We start from the raw sequence: 25,837 nt of genomic DNA on the forward strand, positions 1-25,837 counted from the left end.
TGCATGTTTAGACAGGAAAATAGTCCTACATCTCCCAGGATCCCACAGCCACCCACGTCTAAACAAGCACAGGATTGCACCATAAAGCACTTAAAGTTCCCTGAATGTTGTACAAATGCTTTATAAAGTTGTATTAATTACATTGACCAGGTAGTTATGCCTGTGGATTTACTTTCCAGAGGGATATTCACACAGAACGAGAAAGAAAGGGGAGATTTCCTTTGGAAATGTTTTTAAGAGTCTCCAGCTTAAGTAAAAATATACCTATACCAGGCTTAGAATAAAGACATCCATCAAATAGCAGATAAAAGGATCATTTGGGGGAGTGTATCGCTGTCCGTTTCATATTCTAACATGTAAACAGAGATAATTTAATACGCCTTTTATTTTAACTTGATTATGAACCTACCAATCTGGCTGGTTGCCACAATGTTTTTATACTTTGGGTGCTGGTTGACAGTTAGGCAGAGGATGTCGTCCGTATGTTCCAGGTAGAAAGTTTGACTTCCTATGCAATTCCAAACAAAGAATTATTTTAGGATAATATCTAAACATTATGGCAATACATTTTTAAGTAAATGTGTTCCAGAAAATCATCTTATTGAAAATATGGCAAGGAAAAGGATCGCCTCCATTGGAATAAAAGAGCTGAAATTTGCTGTAAAAACAGGCTTAGAAAGCAATCCTATGGCCCTCTGCTCACCATCTCCCCCTGCAGCCCCTCTCGGGTACTGCAGAAAGTTCAACAACAGCACCCTCTCCCGAAGTTGGGACTCTGACCACAAGACGGAGGAAATGGGTATGTTGGGGGTGGACCAGTGGGTGGGGAGGGGAGATGCTGTGGATTTGGTGTATCCAATGGCCTCTTGGCCTCTGTGTTCATGTCAGAAAGAGCCAGTGAAACGGGCTCAGAGGTCTGTCCAATGAAAAAATGCTCAAACTGAAGGTGGAGAGGCAAGAATAGCCTCTGCTGCTCCTACCACCCTGCTAGCAGGAGCCTGCAAGGGTGAATGAGCACAGGAAGCCTCCATCCATAGGCATGTAGCCCCACAGGGTTGTTCTCTAAGAGTATTTCAAACAAAACGCTTTTAGGGTTTTTGCTAAACACATGTTTATGCCATACCTTAATGTGTTCCTGTTATTTACTCAACATCTCAGCTCTAAGGAAGGACTGTGCTTTGTATTCAGAAGAGGCATGCTCCAGTTGGTTTCACATGGACCCATGGACTGACTGGAGAAGGGCCTTTGGTGTGGTGGTCCCCTTTCTTTAGAACTCCCTGTCCCTAGAGGCCAATACTGCTTTGCTTCTGGTGCCTCCTGAAAACAGTTTTGTTCCAGGAAGCATTCCTTAACTGACCAGCCATGTTTTTATTGGTATTCTGTTTTTTTCATAATTTTCATAAGTTGTTTTAATTTTTTAATCTTTTTTTACTATTGTGCTTCTTATATTCACCACTCCGGAATCTGTTAGATATGGAGCAGTATACAGATATTGTAAATAATAATAATAATAATAATAATAATAATAATAATAATAATAATGAGGTTCAACCCTTGATATCTCATATTAGAGGATCTTGGGTGGCAGAGCAGGGAAAGGTGCCTGCTGGAGACCGTGGCCTGCTACTGCCATTCAAAGTAGGCAATACTGGCCTGATCCAATATAAGTCATTTAATAAAAATGGGGATATCTGTCTTCATCTTGATCCAAGCCATGTCATGAACGTAAGAAGAGCCCTGATGCTGGATCAGACCAGGGGTCCATCTAGTCCAGCACTCTGTTCACACAGTGGTCAACCAGCTGTCGACCATGGACCCACAAGCAGGACATGGTGCAACACCACCCTCCCACCCATGTTCCCCAGCAACTGGTGTATATAGGCTTATTGCCTCTGGTAATGGAGGTAGTACATAGCCATCAAGTCTTGTAGCCATTGATAGCCTATTCCTCCAAGAATTTCTCCATCCCTTTTTAAAGCCATCTAAATTGGTGGCCCTCACTACATCTTGTGGTAGCAAATTCCATAAACTATGCGCTGTATGAAGAAGTAGTTCCTTTTATCTCTCCTGAAACTCTCACCAATCAGCTTCATGGGATGACCCTGGGTTCTAGTATTATGGAAGAGGGAGCAAAATGTCTCCCTATCCAGATTCTCCACACCATGCATAATTTTGTACATCTCTATCATGTCTCCCCTTAGCCTCCTTTTTTCCAAGCTAAACAATCCCAGCTGTTGTAACCTTCCCTCATAGGGGAGATGCTCCATCCCCTTGATCATTTTAGGTGCTTCCCTTCTGTGCAGGGGCCCCTCCCCTAACTTCTGTGACCAGGGCAACTCCAGCACTGAAGTCAATAGGAAGTCTACTTTTGCAGGTGTTCTACTGGAGCCTTTGTTTTCCACCATCTGATATCAAGATACAGGACAATAGGGAAAAAAGTTGTTACACTTTTTATTCCTCTTTGAATTACCTGTGGAAAGGTTTTGAACTATGCATGCTGCAGCAGTATGGAAAATAATATCAGCACCATCATTGAGGTAATGTAGGTTATTGCGACAATCAAATCCACGGTATCCAAAAACATGATCTAAAGCCAACTCCTTGAAGGAAAAAGCCAGATGAAGTTGTGTGTTACATGTAACGTTTAGAGTACACTTTATGCAGAGGACGCAAATAATTCCCCCCTCTCTAACAATCAACACAACATTGTAAAAGTCAGAGTGAAAAAGTGCCTAAAATAGTTGATGCTGGAAATATATGCAAATAGAATAATGCTTTTAAAAAAAATGAATAAACAACAAAACAAAAGCAACAGGGTGTCCTAAAACGTTATATATTAATTTTAAAAATTGGTCTGCAAAACATATTTATAGTACAGGTTCCAATGATGCAAATATAGTATCTTAAGAAATAGAGCAAAATATTAACTCGCCAGATGGTTATATTTCAGATCTCCAGTGGTTTAAAAAAGGTAGTCATCTTGCTCTTCTGAAAAAGAATTGATGGGACTAAGTTCCATCTGTCTCCTTCTTATAATGCCAATCTTTTATACTACACAACATGAATATGCAGGACATGAATATGTACAATGAATATGCAATGAGAGCCCTTGTAACTGCATGTGAAAATTAACCATTTTGACGTTTTATGGGCAAAAACATTAAAAATTGATGATGTGGGAATAGGATTGGGGCAAAGGCCAACTGGTAGCAACATGATTATAAGTGTAGCTACTAGGGATAGGGGAGAAATTTGTTCAGTTTGCATTTTAATGCAAACTTACCTAATTCTGCGCTTTTGAATATTGCAACCGTTTTCCAATCAAAACAACTGCATACAAAAATGTAAATAGGGAAAATTGTACAAAAATGCATTTATAACTGAAAAGAACATTAAAAATGCATAATAATAGGAAATGTGCATATTTGGAAAATTGTGTACAAACATGCATGTGTTAGGAGAAATGTGGACATATGGATGTTCGTGCAATTTTTTAAAAATCCCAAAATTTGGGATAAACTGAACTCAGAGCCAATGTGGTACCATGGTCAGAGTGTTGCATTGGGACTCGTGAGATTTGGGTTCTAGTTCCAATTTGACGGTCGCTGAGTGACTTTGCGCCAGTCACTGACTTTCAGTATAAACTACCTCACAGGATTGTGGTGAGGATAAAAGGGAGAGGAAGAAGAGGTCTATGTAAGTTGCCTTGGGTCCCTTTCAAGAGGAAAAAAGTTGGGATATAAATGTAACAACAACTCCTCCTCAAGACTGGAAAAATGAGAAACTGAACCCCCCCCCCCTAAAATTTACAGATTCATCCATCCACAGTAGTTACACACAACCTCTCAAAAAAGAGCAAAATTCATTCACCAAGATTAGCATGAATATAAAGATAATAAAGTATTAAAGCTGACCTCAACCAGTTTCCTTTTTTTGCTGACGTTATTCTTTTGCAATTTCTCAGGTTGAGGAGCAGCTCTGCTAACTGGCGGCCTGGAAGAAGCACAATGAAACACAAAGCTCAGCTCTGGCCGCTTTACAATTAATGAAATAGGCCTTTTACATGCCTTAACTGGTATCAGGCAAGTACAGCTACATATATCAACAAACCTTACAGCCGCAAGACCTGTGCCAAACTACCTCAACCCTCTAAAGATACAGTTGTGCCTTCATTCTGAGTAACTTCCCCTCCCGTATTGATTTCCCAGCCTGCAATACTTTGAGCACATTTGGGAAAGAGAAGCTCCCCCTTCTCTTGATGAGCCTGTCAGTTCCTGAACTAGGGAGAGGCACTTATAAATCCAACCGGTAGCCTTTCTCTTTGGTCACACTCTGGAGGGGGGAATACGCACGCTACCAGCTTAGAGAAACGGGTGGCTCTAGGAACCACCCTGTCTATCTTGGGGTCCCAGATAAACATTCAGCTGTGATGGCTTCATTGAGTTTTCTTTGCATATTTATTCTGCATTTCTTTTCTGTCAATAAACTGACATCTTTTTGTACGAGTGGCTTTGCTTCATCTTGGTAATTCGAAGAATCTATTTTGACTGGGACCTGACAGGCTCAGGACCCCAGATGGATTTTTAGCCCTGCAGCTTTTGCCTCTGGCCTCACTGACTACTGGAATGCAGTCTCCCAAAAGCCCTCTGAACTGGAATTCAACCCTCAGGCTGAAAGAGGTTCTGTTCCCCTGACTTAGAACATTGTTGTGTTTTCTGAAGCTTGCCTGCCTGGCATAGGCAGTATATTGATACCGAGACCTTGATTTTGTATGCTATTTACTTAACACTTATTTAGGGGTTATTGTTGCTGTGTGTTTTCCTTCCTTTGCTTTGTTACATAAGGATCAGCTTCGTTGACTCATAATTCCTTGTCTCTAATTAATTAATACCTTCAAGGTAAACAACTGTAATTACGGTCACAAAAACAAAACAGAAAAGACAAATACAATGACCAGTCAGAAATGCAGCCTTTATTGTAGGTTACTCTAAATATTGGTAACGTTTAAAGAATAGAAGACTACGTTGTGTTAAGACATGAGGGTTTTATTTCTCTAATCAAGGTGTTGAGAGTTTAATCTGTAAAAACCTGTGCAGGTTAGGTATTTCTAAATTTAAAACTTGGAGGAAATGAGGATCTGTTAAGATCTATTAGAATGCTCTCGCTAATGAGAGACTCAAGGCTCTTTCTTTGCCTGCTGTGATTTCTTGATCTTCCAGAAATAGTTATTAGCTTTTAAGGGCATAACCAAAAGAGCTAGCTGGCTGCTTGACGGTGCTCAAATTATAGGCGAAAAGATTGGGAAAACACTTAATGAAATCCACAAGCCCTGTATACTGATCTCCTCCGATAGCCTTCTTAAAAGAGTAACTAAGGGTCTGGTCTGATGCAAAAGGTAAGTGGCCTGTGCTCCCTCAATAATTTGAGCCACCTAGTCCAGCATTTTGTTTTCAACAGTGAAAAGGGTCTTCTGCCCACAGATATCTTATATTACAGTTGGATCCCTGTATTTTATTTATTTATTTATTTATTTATTTATTTATTTATTACATTTTATACCGCCCAATAGCCGAAGCTCTCTGGGCGGTTCACAAAAATTAAAATCATGAAGAGCATAAAAACAACCAACAATCTAAAAACACAAATACAAAATACAATATAAAAAGCACAACCAGGATAAAACCACACAGCAAAAATTGATATAGGTTAAAAAATGGAATTAAAACAGCAAAGTTTAAAATTTAAGTTAATAGGTGTTAAAATACTGAGACAATAAAAAGGTCTTCAGCTGGTCTTTAAATAGCTTCCTGTATATTATTTTTTAAAAGGTCATTATTTTGCTGTATCAGTTTTCTGTACACAAATGCAGGAGCCTCCGATAATGTGACTGACTTTTAGTCACATGCTTCCTCCATGCAAATGTCTTTGGGCTTGTAATTCACATGGAGGAAGAAGCACATGGACCTGAAGTACATTACACTGACTGTCACACAATGGCCCTTTCGGACATAGTGGTTTAGCGTCATGTCTGAACTAAGACAACCTGGGGTTAGTCTTGACCATCATTATTTTGAAACAAGCCATTTTCAAATTATGGTTTATGAAGTTGTTTTGTTTCATTATTATTATTGTTGTTGTTGTTGTTATTTATATACGGCCCCATAGCCAAAGCTCTCTGGGCAGTTTACAAAAGTTAAAAACAGTGAACATTAAAAACAAATATACAAAATTTAAAACCATAAAAAGCATAAAATACAAATAAAAACAGACAATATCTGTTTAAAACAACTACTCTGGGGTCAGTTAAAAAACTCAGCATATGCTGTTAAATGCCTGGGAGAAGAGAAAAGTCTTGACCTGGTACCGAAAAGATAACAATGATGCCCCCAGACGAGCCAACATTAATATCGTTAATATCATTTTATTTATTTATTACATTTCTATACTACCCAATAGCCAAAGCTATTAACCACATTTGTGTTTGGCTGAAATGTTAAACTGTAGTTAACTGAGAGAGGTAGTAAAGGCTTCTGTGGTAGTCTCCTCATGGCCATGTTGGAGGAGGGGAGGGGGAATGCACAAACCCAGAGCTTGTGCGCATAACACTAAACCATAGTTTAGTGTTACATATGAACCAGACTAATTGCTGCAATTGTGACAAGCTTTTTCAGAGCTGCCATGATTATGGGAACCACAGCAGTCTTACATAACTGGGCACATGGCTATGTGCCACCACTTTAGAGAATTAGCATTTGAAATTAATAATATTAATAGCAACTACTAGTAGAGTTGGTAGATATAAAAAACACTTTAGTATTTAAAATAGTTAACAATATACTTACATGATTATCTTGCTTTTCACTAGCAGTGGTTATTACTAATAGTAGTGGGGAGGGGCAAATAATAATTAATTCTATAAAAATACGAAATTATTTAATTGCATCCGGAGTAATTCAAGTAAGGACTTCATATCCATTCAAGCATAGTTTTAGCCACAAGATTTGTGGTTACTGCTGGCTGAAAAATGTTCCAATGGAAAGAAAGAGGAAGTATGTATAGAGTATTTTAAAAGCTTCATTGCCAATCTGATCTTTGATTACTAGGTTTGGTTATGCAGGTGTGTCAAGTATTCTCATAGAAACGACTTGCTAATGTACAAAGATGCATGTAGGACTTTTTATTGTTTGCCATACCCCACGATATTAAAAACAAAGTTCTAATAGGTTCTTCCAAACGCATAGCATAAAACATACAACCAAAATTATTATCTCATGAGAAGTGCTTCACATATTACTAATACTTGACATATTAAAGCAAAATAAATAAAAGAACTGTGAAGCATTTGTATGCTAAACTGTAACTCCACTAGAATAACAATCATAATATAATTAGAGAACTATCTAGCAGCATTCTTGGAGGCAGAAGGTAGTTTTAAAAATATAGCTCATCACAAAGATGACAGCTAATATATTTATTATAATATTTTAGCTATAAACATTTATAGTGAAGTTATTAAGAAAATAACAGCAGACCAAATCAATTGACCACAACTCAAACAGATAAACATGTTCACTTTAAGCATTAGCAAAATATTTCCAACACTGAGTTACCTTGATCCCCTTGTGAGCAGCAAATAAAGCCAAGTGAGAAACTTAGTACAGTTCAGAAATATAGAATAGGGGTGTTATTGTCATACATGCACAAGCCTCTTTTGAACTGATATGTCATTCCTGTGTGGTATGCACACAGCCATGCTATTCAAGCATGCCAGCAAGAACTAAAACAGAAATTAAAAGAGTGCACCAGTCCGCAAACTCAGAAAGGCCATACCCTGACATCATGGGGCAAAGTCTGTTCTAAAGATCCTACAGGACAGGAGAAAAAAAGAAAGAAAGGAAGCTTCATCAGTGCTTCCCATATACTCCATACAGACCTGCAAAATACCCTTTCACTGCACCACAAAAATAATGAAAAATCCAGAGTCCAGCAACAGGCTCAAACAATATATGGAGTTCTGCTTTGCACTCTAAAGCCACTTCACAGTTCACACATTATGCACAGGCAAACCTGGGTTGGCCACTCAATGGGTACTCAGGAAGGAGCTGCAGCAAATCACAACTCCCTGAAGAGTGTTCCTGTGTGATACAAGTGTTCGCAAACATGCATTTGTCACATCCACCATTGGAAACTTTAGGTATACACTTAAAACTACTTTTAGGTGTACATCTAAATATATAATGTCTGATGTGGCCCCTTGTCTATTGCCTAAGGAATACCAGATGCACTATTCCACAAGGCTATACTGGTGCAATGCAATTGGGCAGGCAATGCTTCTGCCTCTGAAAGATCAGGTTCGTAGTTTGGGGGTACTCTTAGATCCATCTCTGTCGCTGGAGGCTCAAGTGGCCACGGCAGCTCGGAGTGCCTTTTACCAGCTTTGGCTGGTTTGCCAACTACGGCCTCTCCTGGACAGGGATAGCTTGGCCATGGTGGTACAGGCGCCTTCTACCCTACCAACCTGCCCCGGTCACTGAGGTCATCCGAGGGGATGCTCCTGGTGGTTCCACATAGACCGATCCTCCGATTGGAGTCCACCAGGAGAAGAGCCTTCAGCGTGGTAGCCCCCTCCTGTGGAATTCCCTGTCTCTGGAGGTCAGGCAGGCACCAATTTTGTATTCCTTTCGGCGCCTCCTGAAAACATCATTAGTGTAATCAAGAAACAAAACCCAGGGCGTGACTATGCAGGCGATGGCTGTCTTAGAACCATTTCTGGTTCTAAGAAATGGTTCTAAGACAAAGTAAACAGAAAGGAAATCTGGAAGCAGTCGAGAAGGGGCAAAATCTACCCTCCAGGCTAACTCAGGGATCACCTGGGGCAGGAGGAAGTGGTGTTGTCCGAATCTCTTATATAATGAATGACTACCATTCATTTCCAGACGGAAAAGTACAGAAATGGCAGGGAGGGCAAAATCCTGCCAACACTTCGCCTAGCCACCATTGACCTGGAGCCATGACTCGACCTCCTGAAGGCAACTCCAGGGTAGGGATGTTGGAAAAATCCATCTGGGAGTGGAATTTGACACATTTTCCTAGGCTCCGCCCCTGGACTTCATTTTGCTTCCTGCTGCAGTGCCTGATTCGATCTGCAGTGAGTTGGGCTGGTTCACAGATTTTCCAGGAATTTTGCGCATTTTCGGGAAGGTTCTGTAATTCGTGCAAATTTCCTAGCAATTCACACAAATTATGATCAAATTTACAGTTACACGAATTACAGCCGAATTTGCATAAATTTGCCATAATTTGCACAAATCTGGTCAGAAATGTGCACAAATGGCAAAATCTTCAAAAATGCACAAAAACGTCCCAGAGTTCGGGGAATAGCCCACAGCTCGGCTCGCAGACACAAAGCAAATTATACATGCCCCGGAACTGTGTCAAGCCAAAAAAAGAACTGGATTTCCCAGTGATGGACATTCCTACTCCAGAGTCACATAGACAATGGGCCTATTCACACAACATGCTAAGCCATTGTTAGGCTGCTAACCCTTTTGCAGCAAATGGTTAGTATGTTTAAACTTGGTTATCTAACCACCATGAATAGGAATGGTTCACATGACACACTAAGTCATAGTTCACATGACATGCTAAGCCATGATGTTTAGCTCAAAATGCTTAACCACTGTGGCTTAGTGTGTCATCTGAACAGGTTCAATGCTTCTCCCACCCCCACCCCCACCCCAAAACAAAACTAGATGAAATGAATGGACCAAAATGGGTTTATTCATTTGTAAGGGACGTGGGGAAAGAGCTGCAATTAGGATCTGTGTTAACAGAGTTATCAAGTTGCCAGTGGAGAAAATTGCTACCTCTGTCTTCAGAAATTATCATTTACACACTGTGGGTAGAGGAAGATCAAAGAGCTATTTGGACAGTTTTTCTTCTCTCCAACCACTACCCGCCCCCCATCCTGCTGACTGTGAGAGATTCTGGAAGTATTGTTCTGATATGAACAGGGAGACAAGAGGGGGAGTCTAAGGCTTGACAGCCCCAATCACTCTTTGGAACTGCCTGTCAGGATTGAGCTTGCAACCTCCTCTGGTGCTTGTGGTTGCCTGGATTAGGCCAATGGTCTTTAGTAACCTCATGACATCATACTAAAACACCCAGGTGACTGCTTGGAAATTTGATAAAACCTTTAAAGCAGCAATTTGGAAAGTACTCAATATTTCACTTGCAGTATTCTCTCTCTTTTTTCTGTTTTAGTGTAGTTTAGAAACAAACTGATTTCTGTAGTTCTCCACTTGAAAATGTCTGATAAGATTTATGGGAAAAGCAAGGCAGGATTTATGAAGAAAGCAAAGGAGAAGACAGATGTAACACTTTAAGTGTAGTGGAATATTTCTGAAAGCACCTTCGTTGTCTCAAAAACATGCACATTCTTCTGTCTTGGGGGAAACTGGGGTGGGTGGGGGTGTCAAGCATGTTTCTAGCATGTCATGGAATAAATAGGTGTGGTGCATGCCTATTAGCTAGTGCCTGTGATGTCAACAACTTATCTCTCCCTAATCCCTAAAATAGTTTTGCAAATGTTTTTAAAATGTTTGCAGATTTTTATTTTTCGAGCTAAGTGAAAGATAGACATAACATTGGAAATGTATTTATGTTATTATTATTTTTAAAAAAAGTTGGATAGACTGTCTGGAGCACAGGGGGAGAGGCAAACTTGAGAGTTGATGCAATTTTCAACTTTTGAGACATGTATGTGTGGCAAGGGGAGTTGTGAAGCATGGCTTGGTTAAAAAAGCACACTATGACTCTTGTTTAAAATGTTACATCTCTCTTCACCTCAACGGGACACTGCTCACTATGACATGGCCATATTGGATAAGAAACACAAGATAAGATATAATTAAAAAATATATACACAGATATATATATATTTTATATTTCTCTATACACAGCACATATATGCACAAATACTCCGTATATTCATATATACATATACATGTATATATACAAGTATGTTTTCTGTGGTTTGTGAGCACCTTGAGCATTCATTTAAGAAATGTAAAAGTAATGCCACATCACACGTCATGGAACACTTCTAGTAAGTCTAATGAAAACTAGTTTATGTTCCAAACCAGTTTATTCTGAAAAACAAAATGCTACAGATGTGAAATTTGTTTGGTTGTTAGAACATATTTTCCCTTAATAAATTTTAGCAATCTGAATGGTACATTCACAGAGACCTGAGCTTTTTTTCTGTGGATGTGGCTTATACTTACTTGACAATTCCCTGCCTCCAAAGGAAAGCAAGTTAAAATACAATGCAGATATTAACGCTTTCTTTTCAGTAACATAGCAAGAAACGTGAGCATGCCATGAACGGCATTCAGAGAAAAGCACAATCACTCTCAAAAGATTACAAATGGGCTTTAATGTTTTGCAGGATCTGGTGAGCCAATAGGGGACTGGCTGGCCTTATACAACTCTTGCTTTAGACCTGGTTCCTCAGTGTGAGCAATCCGTTCGTAGACCAGCCATTCAGACCCTTGTGCCCTTCCTTTTCCTGCAGAGTGCTGCTTCTTTGGAATTGGACCATCAGCTTGACTTTCACTATGCACCTGCTTCCGGTCCCTCTGATTGGTGCTCTGAACCCTGTCTTTGGCTTCACCTGACTGCAGACCTGACTTTGGCCCCCCTATGACCTTCATTTACCACAATTTACTTTGACTTTAGTCTGACCTGTACTTGCCTCTAGTCCTTCAGGGCGAGCCTTGCAGATGATATCCAACAGCTGCTGATTCTGCTTGAGATTAATAAACAGCAATAACCTGAGACCTGCACCTAATTCTTTAATCTCCCCAGCTTTAGGTCAAAAATACTAGGGTGACCATATGAAAAGGAGGACAGGGCTCCTGTATCTTTAACAGTTGCACAGAAAAGGGAATTTCAGCAGGTATCATTTGTATACCTGGTGAAATTTCCTCTTCATCACAACAGTTAAAGGTGCAGGAGCTATACTAGAGTGGCCAGATTTAAAAGAGGGCAGGGCACCTGCAGCTTTAACTGTTGTGATGAAGAGGAAATTTCCTCAGGTTCCCCATATATACAAATGACACCTGCTGCAATTTCCTTTTCAATACAACTGTTAAAGATACAGGAGCCCTGTCCTCCTTTTCATATGGTCACCCTAAAAATACTCAAACAGGAAATCAATTGGTGAAACTGTTTGTGGACTGAATTATTTCAGACTGCAGAGGGTCTGCAAAACCCACACATTCACACAAAGAAAACTAGCATGCCAAGGCTAGGCTTGAACTCTTTTCCTCGACATCTAGATTTCTATGTTGTGACAAACAAAACCTTTCCCCCCCACTTTTCAATACATCCCTGACAAGGAAACATGCCCAAATATAACCAGGCAAAAACCTGCATGACTTGTCTTGCCCCCTGGCTCATCCTTTCACAAGGCACATGTAGGAATCATTTGGAGGACGCTTGGGCAGGCCCTCTATCAATTGGTCAGTTTGCATTCCCAGTCTCTCTAAGGGAGCTGCCACTTTCCATAGAAATACCTTTGTGAAATCTTGCTAGGTCTTTGAGTGGCTGGCAAAGTGTCAAGATTAAACTCTTCCATGCTGTGGAATCCCAGGGAGGGATGGGAGAATGAGAGAAGTCCAGTTTGTTGGAGTGCTCCGTTTTCCACTCCAATGCTCATTTTGCCCCCTTCTCGTTCCCGAACATAAGCAGCTTTCCCCCACAAACAGTAAAAGTGCACATTTCCGAACATTTTTAAAAGTATCCATCCAAATGTGCACTTTCCCCATTAAGTGTGAAAATGTATCCTTTTTTAAAAATGTGTGTTTTACAGTGCACATTTTTCAAACAGGACACATTTTGAGAATGTCATCACAAACTTGAGAATGTGCAACCTCCCCACCCCCGCCCCCAAATGCAATCGTATTTGTGTTTGGGATTGCAAGTGGGGCATATTTCAAATGTTTTTCCAACTGAAATGAAATTGCTGTACATCCCTAGACACAGGTGCTTCCCACCTGCAAGCTCCTTTGATGGATCATCCTTAGGATTCAGGTCCAAAATAAATAATGTCTTAGCTAGTTACTTAGCTAATAACGCTGGGGAAGGCAACAGCAAACCACCCCACTATAAGGCCTGCCAAGAAAACGTCAGCGAAAGCTGGCGTCCCTCCAAGAGTCAGTAATGATTCAGTGTTTGCACGAGAGGTTCCTTTCCTTTCTTAGTTACTTCTATGTTTCATTTTATTTTATAAGCTTTTCTAAACTTTTCTCCGCTAGGCTTTACTCAACTGAAAACTGTAATAGATTTAGTTCTTTTGCCTAGCCTGAAGGTTGGTCTTACTTGCATGCTGGACTGTTTAGCATACACCTTAACCTGAGGGCTGTCTTCACGGTGCCCTCCTCAACCCCGTGCTTCCCTTCTCCTGGGATGGCGTCAGGTAATCCCGAAGCTGAGGAGGGAGCACAGGGTTTCTGGGTGGCCATCCGGGTCCTGGAGCCACCCCCACCCTCTTCCTGGTGGAAGGCGACCAATTGCTGGTCACCTTCCACCAGGTTCCTCCCCCAGGTTGGCTTGGATTGGCCACAGAGCTGTGTTACATAGTGGAAGTGCTGTGTTGACGTCGTTCCTTTTGAAAAAGTCAGGGTAAATCCCCGACTTTTGCAAAATGCAGCATTGCAGGGAAGCCAAGGGGGCAGAGATCCACAGCCATTGAGGAAAGGATGGAAAAGAGGACCACCCTTCTGCATAGGTATAAGGCATAAGCCTGGATTCCCGCATTCCTAGGCTAATGTAGTTGGTGGCAGCTGTACCTCTAAATAGACAACAAAGGGCATTTTGGAGCCTGTCCGACCTCACAGCATTGGAGGTGTAGATTTCTATTTATTTATTTCATTTTTATACCACCCTATAGCCAAAGCTCTCCGGGTGGTTCACAAAAATTAAAATAATAAAATCATTAAAATTGTTACATATGTGCAGGGAGTTTTTATAGGAAGGGACATTCACTTACTTAATCCCCCCACCTGCAGTCTGAAATAATCTGGGAACAGTTTTGTCCTTTGATCTACTGTTGATCTACTATCTGTGTGACTGATGATGTCCATTTAGCTTATTTTCATCTTCACTTCACCTGTGTTTGCTTCTCTTGCTGCACCTGGTGTACAGAGGCAGGAAGTTGGAGCATCTCCTAGCTAGCATCCCAGCTGCACCAGTCATATTGGTATCACTGTTGCCCCTGTCTGCGCTGAAGGTGAGGGACCTATGCAGGTTGTAGACTGTTGCAGTATTCACTGCTGGAGTCTGTATGCACATTCAGCTCCCTGAAGTACTGCTTGTGCAGACATGCCCTTTGATATGGTACCATAAACTCTCCTACATCTCGTACATCTTGCAGATCATAATTCGTGGACATCTGTAAATTTGAACAGCAGTGGTCATAGGCAACTAATACGTGGAGATAAAAGTAGCCAATGGTACACAAGGGAAATCATAGTCTCGAGATATAAAGGATGGGCTTTTAAGACAAAAATACTCTAAGAAAGAAGAAAAGGGACTCAAGAACTCAAGCCCTATGCAAACATGGATGCATAGAAGAGAGAGTGTGGGTTTGAGTGTGCTCAGGATTGTGCCTGCTTCCCTTGTTCCTAATCTTCAGCTCTGAAACAAACAGAATTTAAGACAGGTAAGAGGAAGAAAGAGATGGATATAAAGTGAAGAGATTGTTACAGACGGGCTGGAGAAGATTGTTATAGACAAGGCAGAGAGCATGTTCTGCAGTGAGAGAGATAAAGCTGAGTGTAGATTTATTTTTTCAAAGAACTAGGATGAAGCAAAAAATGCCATGGCAACTGGATTATTGGACCTTGTTTTATACCAAGGAGGATGAAAACATACACAATTTAATAAATCATAACAATTGTAGACTCTAGATTTCAGAAATATATCCCACTTTAAATAGGAGCCATGATTTCCCGATCACTCAATAAATATGTCAAGAAACAGACACAACTTTTCCTGTTGTGAACTTTTTCTCTGGACATCGTGTATTTTGACATATAGACGGATAGATTGGCCCTGTTCAGACAACACGCTAAACCATGCTGCTAAACCACAAAATGGTTAATGGAATGCATTAATGCATGGTTTAGCATGTTGTTTCATCGGGGCGCTTCATTCACAACAGGAAATTAAAAAAAGATATAGTAGAATGAATGTATGCTGACTGTAGCTACTTTTGAATAATTGTAATACTTACTGCATTCACGTGTCACTATACTTCATCTTACAAACATGAACAAGCAGAAAAGCAGATTAATTCAGGCTATAATCAGAGCTGAAGAGGATTTAAGGGACCTTTCATTTTAAGCTACCAGAGTTTGCTACAGGTCCTGGCATGGCAAATGACAGATGAATGGGCCTGCTTAAACCAAAATGTTTGTCTCTCTCTTCAACAATGATGTGCATAATTAGGATCTCAGCTATTTCAGAAGCATTATCATCACTCTCATTCATGTCATAGTGCGGGTTTTGTTGCAGAGGTACGGAATTATGTGTAGTCATCCTCCAAACTCATAGCAATTCATTTTGGTGTAGATTTCAGAGTGGCCCAACTGAGACATTGGCACAGCAATCCAAAGACAGGCAGCCATTTCCCCCCCATACAATGTATCTCGAAATGGAAGTTTCCTAGAGGAATTTGATGCTTCAATTTGTGGCGCAAGGACAGCTATGAGATGCTAGCTCATCTTGCCAATTCATTATGTAAAAGTGAGTGAGAGAGACAGGGAGGGAGGGAGGGGGAGAGAGACCGTCCCCACCCATCTGATGGATAGCCACTTTATCTCATATTAAGAACTGAATCCTCCCTGCGCCCGAAACAGAGCCCATATGTGTGATGCACGGAGACCACGGTGAAGTAGATTACATTTTGGAGGATGATTTGTATGGGAAATTAATTGAAGAAGAATTACTGATTTGGGGTTATCTATTGGTACTAGGGTACCAATTAATTGCAGAATTAATTTTATTTGTGGTGATTTGGATGGGAGTTTGTTTTCCCTTTGTGAAATTTAAACAAATACTAGTAATAATTTCTAAATGTGCATATGGACATATAAATTAGCATATGCAAATTTGTATCTTCAATTGTCGGTGGTGTACATCCTCTCTTTTTCTGATTTTTAAGTGGCCACACTTCTACAGCATTACGGGGGAGGAATACAACAGGTGCCATCAAGATAAGCCAGTCATAGGGCCCACCATTGTAAGAGGGTCTCTCCTTGAATGGCACTTTGCTGAGCCCTCCCCCACCACTACCCTGCAGCCAGTCCTACTGGGAAACATCTCTGAGACATTGGAGAGCCCCTCCATGTCCGAACAGGCAATACTAGGCTAGATGGGTAATAAGTTTGCCTAATTGTTTTTTTTTAATTGGTCTGTCTTCACCTTAAGCCACTCACAGTATATTCTCAAATGTTAAAGGAATGTGGGATTGGAGGTGTCTAATGAAAATGAACTCTAGATTTCATTTTCTGCCTGAATTTGATGACATTTATGATGCTCCACAAGGTATTTCTTTTGTCTGGTTGTTGGAAACATGTAACAGGCTGAGAATTCTCTTCCAACCTACCATACTGGCAGGGTTTTATGGATTTAAAAAGAACCTTAGATCAATAATATATGACTAGCCTTTAGCTGTGTGTGGGTGTTGCAGTGCATCAGCTGAATACATTAGCTTCTCCCTTCTGTACAAGTAGATTTTTTATAAGGTGGGAGAATAGAGTCTCTTCGTAATCCCCAGTGTACTTTGGTACACATAGCTGGCGGGGAAGGGGGTGGAATGGAGGGAAATGACATATCAATAGAAGGCAGCCGATCATGGACAGAACACGAAGCAATATTCCAAGGTAAGCTTACGTTTATTGCATGCACTGACAACACCCTTGTAGCACAAGAGAAGCTTTTGCTAAACTAAAAGCACTATGGAAGACAGCCTGGTGACAGCTCAGAATAGAGGAAATTTCTGGTATTCCGAGAGACAGTGGAGCCATTGCTGCTGCCAATATGTTTAGGCCTGAGCTAAGGGACCACAGCTCACTGCTTTATGATTTTGTCTAGAAGAAGAAATGGAGAGAGCCGTTTGCTGGAATCCTCAGATGACTTCACACTGACAAAGGGAAATTATAAAATATTTAGGTAAAACAAGGGGTTTGCCCAGAGTTGTTCTTCTTTCAGGCTACTGAGCCATGCCAAACAACATGGCTTGACGAAAGTTGGCACAGAATGAGCAGGTCCAATAAGAAATAACTAGATTTAAGATGCTGGAAAAATAGTTTAAGAAGCCCAATGTGTTTCAGTCCAACTTATTATTTGGGGTTTCCCTCAAGGAAATTCTTAGAAAACCTTCAGAGAACTCTGGGGCTGTCTAAATGCTCCAAAAGCACCACCGTGTGTGTGCAGTGGCATAGCGTCAGTTATACGATGCACCAGCCACCTTGAAGCCACTGCAGGGCTTTCCTGTGAAGCTCCGCCTTTAAAAAGTCAGAGATTTACCCCAACTTTTTAGGCTGGAGCGCCATCTAGATGCAGAGGCGTTCCTGGGCGGGAGGTGAACGCTGATTGGTCACCATTCGCCTGGGTAGAGGGCAAGCTGGTGAGCCACATGGCTGCCGGAAACTCTGCACCCTCCCTTTGCGTTGGGATTAGCTGCTCCTGCACTCCCCATTGCAGAAAAAGCACAGGTTTTTAGCAAAAGCGGCAGCAACCCAGCATCATATAGACAGTTCCCAAGTCAGGATTGTCTCATACATCTGAAGACAGATTCGCCTATGTTTCTTCAATGAGGCAGGTTAGTACCTGGATGGGAAATTGTGGCATGGATGCGACAAGAGAACCAAGTAGAGGGAATCTGTGGCATTCCTGAACTGGAGCATGAGGGTCTGGGGGATTGGCTATGGCACACAATGAGGCCTGTGCCCGTGTTTTTCACAGCGCACTCTTGCCTGGTATGGAGACCAGAGGCAAAACTACACCATAGCATTGATGGTAAAGTTGCATTTGTTTTGTAGGGTGCATTAGAGTGGCACTATCTATTATTCTGTACTTGATGTGTGGCACACCTGACAAAAATGGATGGCTGCACTACACTAGGAATATTAGAGAGTGGGTGGAGGGACATAGGGAGATAAGAGTATTAACCTGCCTTATGCATTTAACTTTCTGTTTAAAAGTCGCTACCACATTAGTTATGATAGAGGTTATTGATTCATCCAGTCATGCATCTCCAACAGACAGATGCTGCAAACACAGAATACAAACCAGGTGTTAGTAAAAGGCAAAATGCAGTCCCCTGCACTGCCCACATATTAGTAACAACTCTAGACATCAGGAGGATCATCCGCATTCTAGCCTGCTTGGTTAAAGCAATTCAGGTTCAGTGCAAAAAAAAATTTCTCAACCAAGACACCATTCATTCACATTGTCCTAAGTATAAGATGGTATGGCTTACAATTGTCCTGGATTGTCCGGGACAGTCCCACCACTGACCAAATCGCCCCGTGGTGTGGGAGCACTTCTCTTAGGACTCCCACACCGCGAGACTGCTCCTGTGGCTCCTTTGATAGGTGCCCCGCTCCTAAATTACGTGGACAAAGCAAGGGGCGGAGAGCCAATCAGAGGAGCAAGAAAAAAGAAAGAAGAAAGAAAGAAGAAATAAGGAGATGCCAGGGAGGGAGACACGGGAGAGAAGAAAAACAACAAGGATGGGGAGAGGAGAGAGAAACATCCATTAATTAATCTTAATGAAATGCACATACTAAAATAGCTGCAGGAATTCTTTTTGAACGTGTGCCCAGGCCCACCTCTCTATTAATCATTACAATACACATTTCATGAGTCCTGAAGGATATAAAATCTTTCTACTATAGAAGGATGTCCTTAATAGAAGATATAAAACATTTGGATATATAGTGACAAAGAAGAATTCAAGTATGTGACGTCTTAAGTATGCAGATATGAGATTTTAAACAGCCGGTTTAGCAGCTGTTTTAAAGTATCCTCCATCAGCGCCACCTTTTCGTAGTATAAAATCATTCTGCAAAAGATATTAGGTTTTAGGCTTTGCAAAACTTTCTACAAAGGATGATAAAATCCTACAAAAAACAGAACTTGAATGGATTTTACGGATTTATTTATTACATTTTTATACCGCCCAATAGCCGCTGACCCCTAAGGTTCTTAATGAAGAATTTCTGCCTTTTTTGTAAAGTTCAGGACTTCTGAGACACTCCCTAAGGATATGCTGCATATCCAAAACTGGGAGACATTGGCTCAATTCAGACAACACGTTAGTGTGAAAACTCCACTCAACGGTTGAGTTTTTAGGGGGTACTCCCCACACAACATGTTCTAACTCCACCGTTGTGTGGCTGTGGGCTACCGTGGCGTTAAGTAGAAACCATCGCAGCATTTGATTGACAGTTTCTCTGCCCTCTCTCCTCCCCCGGTCCTTGTGATGGTATCCCACCAGCCATTGCTGCGAAAAAACAATCCGGGCGGCTCTCCACGGAGCCCATCACACAGCACGCAACACAACAGTTGTGCAGGAACTGCACAGCATAGATATTCTGCGTAGAGTGTTTTCCAAAAAAAACACCCTCCACTGTTGCGTGGAGTTTTCACACCAGACAACACATTTCTCAACGGTAGTGTAAAAACTCCACTGTGGAGTTCAAAAACCACCATTGAGAAACATGTTGTCTGAACTGAGCCATTGATTCTAATCAGAAATAGCATGGATACAGCTGAAATGTTTCAGTGCATCTGTATAAACACCACTGCATATCAAACATGCTACCAGTCACAGATTCATCTTGGAGACATATCTTTTCCAGAGATCTCTGCAGGCATTTTAAGAAATATTGAGTAAGGAGAAACAGGCATTATTGCAGTGTGATTATTACAATGGCTTTTAACTAGAAATGTTTAATGTTTGTTTATTTAATTATTTAATTTTATGCATTCTTGCCCCTTTCTGCTTTTGGTTTATCTCCCGAAGATATTATATAGGGCTGAAATGCATTGGGCTACATCAAGGAAGAAAACTATTTCCCCCCCCAAATCCTTTGACTCTTCATTCAAGTGACTTCTAAATCCTCAAGTTGCTTGGTCTCTGCATACTTTTGGGAATGGCTCTAGTCCTGTAAGCCAACCACCCAGAATGCCACCGACAACTAATGCATGATCTACATTGCAACAGAGCAGGGCCTTTTCTGTAGTGGTCCTAAAGTCTAGAATACCTTATCCAGGGAAACTTTACAATTTCTGCAAATATACACAGACATCTTTCTGAGGGAGTTTGTAGTCTAAATTGGTATGTAAAGATTTGATAAGTAATCAAAAAAAGTCTGTTGGATCTGTTGGAGTCCTTATTATATTGGTTTTATTTAATATTACTGGAGTGGATACATTTGATTTGCCATGTCTTTTAGATTTGTTGTAAGATTATATTTAAATATGCAGTTGCAACAATTTCTACTGTTAGCCGCTTTGCGCATATTGATGGAAAAGTAAAGCAGAAGTCCAAAGGAAAAAAAGGAAAAATGCCAAGAAGTGATTGTTGAATTATTAAAAGCCAAGGGGAGGTTATCAGAAGTTAACCTTCTGAATGGAAGAGTCCTTGCAGGTACCATACTGGTCTCCATCAGCCATGTGAATATGGACCAACTGAGCCCACACAGACCTGCAAGGCAGAATTGTATCAGATGCACCAAACAGTGTTTTCCCTCTTCAGTTCTAGAGCCAACTGAAAACTCCCTTTGCTTGTAAGAAGGAATGAGACAGAGACCCTCTTCCTTCTCAGCTGTTGGAAGCTCAGCATTTGAAAACCTCAGAGGACAACATGGAAAATACTCTTGGCAGTCAGCCCTGGTGACTGGTGTCGGGACTGGCGTTAATCCCAGAGGGCAGCTGATGCAGTTTTGAGGAGTGGTGTGTGTGCTTCTATATGCAAGTGGTACTTATCAATATGGGTGGGTGAGCAAAGAAGTGGATACAGATGTGGAAAGCAGAAGTGCAGTGGTGTGGAGAGACTAAGAATGGATACCAGGGCCTGTGGGTCTTAGGGGAAGAATACATCAAGTAAGGGGAAGAGAAATGTTGCTTGTCTGGGGAAAATTAATCTCTTTAAGAAGGTGGCAAAGTATATATCCCTCCTGCAGAAACTAAACAAGTTAAACTGCACAGACTTGACCAACTCACAATTGTTATAAAATTCTCTGAAGTTATTGAATTAGTGCTGAGCTGCTAGAATGTAGTTTTGCTGGTTGGACAAGTCAAACAACAAACAGCTGTGTACCCCATACTTAAGTAGCAGCGGCAGCATCAACATTAATTAGATTAAAACTATATGTCAGAAAACCAAACCCCTGACATTCCTATCTTACAGCTGCCTGAAAAGGGCAGCTTCTGTACTACCAGTGACAACTTGAGCGTCATCAGACAGGTGGATTTTCATGTTTCCCTATCGTCACTATGGCCTCCTGCTGCTGTCCCACAATAGCGATGATCTCTTTACACGGGGTGAGAAAGAGGAAGCAGCAACTACCACGTGGCCCATTCAGGGGCTGTTTTTATTGCGCCACTTTTCCTGCACAGAGCGGGAAATGGCAGCACATTCTTTTTTTCTTTTTTTTAAAGATGGATTAAAGAGGTCTATTTTGAGACGGAAAAATGAGTGGAAGGAGCGGGAGGCGTGTGGGAGGTGGACGTCATCGTCTAAAGGATACGCAAACATCCGTAAGTGGGCAGTAGCAAGCATGCAATAAAACCTTCGTCTGATGATGCTCCTAGTCAGTATCCAAGTACAAGATAGCAGCCAGCCATCTGTTTGGATTAGATGTTGTGGCATAGGTGTTTTAATGTGAAAAGGGGGTTGGGCCATGATCTGGTGGCACAGACTGGATTGTATTTGGTGTTACCTTTCTCCCATACCGTTTTCACTGTGCACATATGACTCATTTAATGCCTAATGTGGTGTGATTGCACCAATGCAGTTCTATTATCCTGACTTGCTGCACTAGTGCCACAACCAAAAAAACCTGCATCTGTTCCTGTTTCCTCTTATTTCTATAGTGCCATCAGCATACATGATGCTTCAATGGAAAACATCGAAAAACAAAAGCAGAAAATAAACTTAAAAAATAAAGACAACCCCCAGCTGCCCAACCGAGCTTGCAACCTACATTTTGACAGAAAGTGAGGGAAAGAAGAGAAAGGAAAGCAGGAATAGTGATGTCAAGGACAACAGGGGTTAAATAAATTGAAATGCAGTTACATAAAGGCCCAGGTCGAATGTAACAGCTGGGGCTATAACTAATATAGTATAGTAGGGGAGAGGCCGTAGCTCAGTGTAACATAACATCTACTTTGCATGCAGAAGGTTCCAGATTCAATATCTGGATTCTCCAGGTAGAGCGAGGAAAGAATCCTGCCTGTAACCCTAGAGAGCCACTGCCAGTCAGTGTCAACAATACTGGGCTAAATGGACCAATGGTCTGTTTCAACATAAGTCAGCTTCCTATGCTCCTATCAGACTCTGCAGCTTACATGATTGGAAGTGACCCTCTATACAAACAAACAAAACCTTGTACATAGAAGACTAGGGGCATGTCTACACCAGCCCTATATCCCGGGATCATCCCAGGATTGTTCCTGTGCATCCAAATGCCACACAGGGGATCCCGGGAGCAGGCAGGGACGATCCCTCCATTTTTCAGGGATAACCCTTAGTTGTAGAAAGGGCCTATATGTCAAAGAGAAATCTAGCATCCCTGATATGCTAGTTTTCTACATGCAGGGATATTATGGTCTGGAGGAGCATTTGATCAGGTAAGTCTCCACTTGCAGACGCTAGAGTTTGGGAGGACTAAAGGGTTAAGCCAAAGGCAGCATACATATTTTTATTTATTGCACTTCTATACCGCCCAAAAGCCGGAGGTGGACTAAGGAAGAATTTGTGGGGAAAGTGAGAGGTAGTATCATTCTAGTTGTCCTTAGAGGGAGTTCCAGACAGAGCAGAGAGCAAAGGAGAAAGGTCAGAGACGTTTCAGGGAGCAAGGGATACTTTGGAGAGGCTGAGGTAAAGTGGATGAGGGTGGCTGGATTTGGAGGAATAAAGGTCATGGGCAGAGGAGACGTGAAACATAATTTCAATACAACTATCCTAGATGAGAGCATGTTTTGAATGGAGGAAAGCAGTAGCTACGCAGCGAGTTCCCCTGCTGTTCACAGTGAGCAGCAGCACATAATTACCATCATGCTGCCTCTGCTACACCAGAGGGCCTCCTGAGCTAGCTGATCACTGCAGCATTTTTATTGTTCCTTTTGGCTGGCAGAGAAAGCGTCAAAGCGAAGGGAAGGAGAGAGAAACTGCATTCATTTTATATTCAAGGATCAAGGGTGGCAGCTATATTACAGATCATGCTAACAATGCAGTGTAGGGGGGATATAGTGGTTTTGAGAAATACTGACAGCTAGATTCATGAGCACGCTACGGCTCCTTTGCCCTGCTCCAGTTCACTAAAGCAACTCTATGCTCAGCTTATCCACACAAAGCGCTTAAAACTTCTGCTTAGCAGCGCTGGAATAGCAGAAAATAGTCAAAACATTCTGCTAAATCTATTATTTTAGTATGTTGTTCTGCTGGCCCAGTATGGCTTTCCACAGGCTCTGGGGCTGTCTAAATGCTCAGAAAGCCCCGGGGTGGGTGAGCGATGGAACAGGATCGATTATACGATGCAGGTGCAATTGTGCACCCACCCTGGGGATTTCCGCCAAAGCTGCGGAGAAAAAAAAGTCGGAGGCTTACCCAACTTTTTTCTTTGGAGTGAGGCAAGGACGTGCAAGATGGCGTCAAGACAACCCCTCGCCTCGCTCTGGAGCCGCACAGGAAGCGTGGAGAAGTAGTGCCTGGTGGAAGGCGACTTGCAATTAGTCACCTTTCACCAGGAAGAGGGAGGCAGTGACTCCGGTGCCTGGATGGCCACCCAGAGACCCTGAGCTTCCTCCTCAGCATTGGGATTACCTGACACCTCCTGGGTGAGTGAAGCCACAGGGTTTCCGAGGGACACGGCACAAACCTGGCAAAACAACAGCTCTGGTGAGCCCCACTGGGGTGCATGAGTATGTTGGGTGCTGATGCCAGACCTGACTGCCTTCTCTGATACAAACCTACTTGCACCATTACGTCAGGCCATGCTCTATGTCTCATCACTATTGGAGGAGAGATGTACAGGCATAGCTGTTAGTCCAGCCTTCCTCAAACTGATGCCCTCCAGATGTGTTGGACTGCAACTCACAGCATTTCCCAGTGAGCTGTGCTGAAAGGCATCAGGTTAAGAACGTAAGAAGAGCCCTGCTGGATCAGATCGAGGGTCCATCTAGTCCAGCTCTCTGTTCACACAGTGACCAACCAGCTGTTGACCAGGGACTGACAAGCAGGACACGGTGCAACAGCCCCCTCCCACCCATGTTCCCCAGCAATATAGGCTTATTGCCTCTGCTACTGGAAGTAGCACATAACCATCAAGACTAGCAGCCATTGATAGCCTTCTCCTCCAGGAATTTGTCCATCCCTTTTTAAAGCCATCCAAACTGGTGGCCATCACTACATCTTGTGGTACTGAGTTCCATAATTTAACTATGCGCTATGTGAAGAAGTCCTTCGTTTTATGTGTCCTGAATCGCCCACCAATCAGCTTCATGGGATGACTCTGTTAGGTTCTAGTATTTTGAGAGAGGGAGAAAAGTGTCTCCCCATCCAGATTCTCCACACCATGCATAATTTTGTACACCTCTATCATGTCTCCCCTTAGCTTCCTTTTTTCCGAGCTAAACAATCTCAGCTGTTGTAACCTTTGCTGTTGGGAAATGCTGAGTTAGGCCTTCAAGGGGGTAGTAGTCAAGACTATTAAACTCTGTCCCTGGGAAGTTTGTTTGTCCTGTAGTTGCTCACTTTTAGATGACAGGTCAAAACACTGTTTTTCTAATTTGGGTTGGCCTGTCAGGGAACTGAGGATTCAAACTCCATATATTTATTTATTTATTTATTTATTTATTACATTTTTATACCGCCCAATAGCCGAAGCTCTCTGGGCGGTTCACAAAAATTAAAACCATCATATATATATTTTTGCTGGTTATCTGATACTGTTAGTTTGATGTTCTACTGAGTTGCTGGTTTTCTAATTTGGGTTGGTCTGTCAGGGAACTGAGGATTCAAACTCCATATATATTTTTGCTGGTTATTTGATATTGTTAGTTTGATGTTCTACTGAGCTGCTGGTTTTACTTTCTGCTGTCTGTTGTTATTGATTTCCCTTTTTGTTTTTATTAGATTGGATTCAGGTTTAGTCATGCTTAGAGCAGACCAATTGAAATCAACGGGACTTAAGTTAGTCATGATTTTAAAAAATATGACTAAATCTGGATCCAACCCAATGAATTTAGGTCTTTTAGATTGTGGAACTGTAATGGCGGCTAACAAAGACAATAAAGGCAGGACAGAATTATTTTTAATAAATAAGAACAAACTGGGCAGAGGAAGCCCCTGTGTGATGAGTACATATATTCTCAGAAGGACACATATCAATTGGTTTTAAATTGTTTTAAAGTCAAGTATTCTGGGAAAATCTGGTTTGTGAACAGGCTGGAAGAAATAAGTGAAGCACAGTGGAGGAAAGACATGTTAATTTCTTTCCGTATCTTTGGCTCCAATGATTTTGTGCTAAAGGGTTCG

The 25,837-nt window shown here is 41.7% G+C and overlaps 1 protein-coding gene across 1 annotated transcript in view; it reads right to left on the reverse strand.

The window, feature by feature from the left end:
• Positions 1-25,837, reverse strand: part of EML6 (EMAP like 6) — a 168,546-nt gene that overhangs the window by 19,615 nt on the left and 123,094 nt on the right. The window contains exons 28-30 of the mRNA XM_063123822.1: positions 3,915-3,993; positions 2,471-2,600; positions 410-508 (exon numbers count right to left, since the gene is read on the reverse strand). Of these exons, the coding sequence (XP_062979892.1) occupies positions 410-508; positions 2,471-2,600; positions 3,915-3,993 (308 nt within the window). The remainder of the gene's footprint in view (positions 1-409; positions 509-2,470; positions 2,601-3,914; positions 3,994-25,837) is intronic.

The sequence above is a fragment of the Elgaria multicarinata genome, chromosome 4 (genome assembly GCF_023053635.1).
Source record: "Elgaria multicarinata webbii isolate HBS135686 ecotype San Diego chromosome 4, rElgMul1.1.pri, whole genome shotgun sequence".
Taxonomy (NCBI): domain Eukaryota; kingdom Metazoa; phylum Chordata; class Lepidosauria; order Squamata; family Anguidae; genus Elgaria; species Elgaria multicarinata.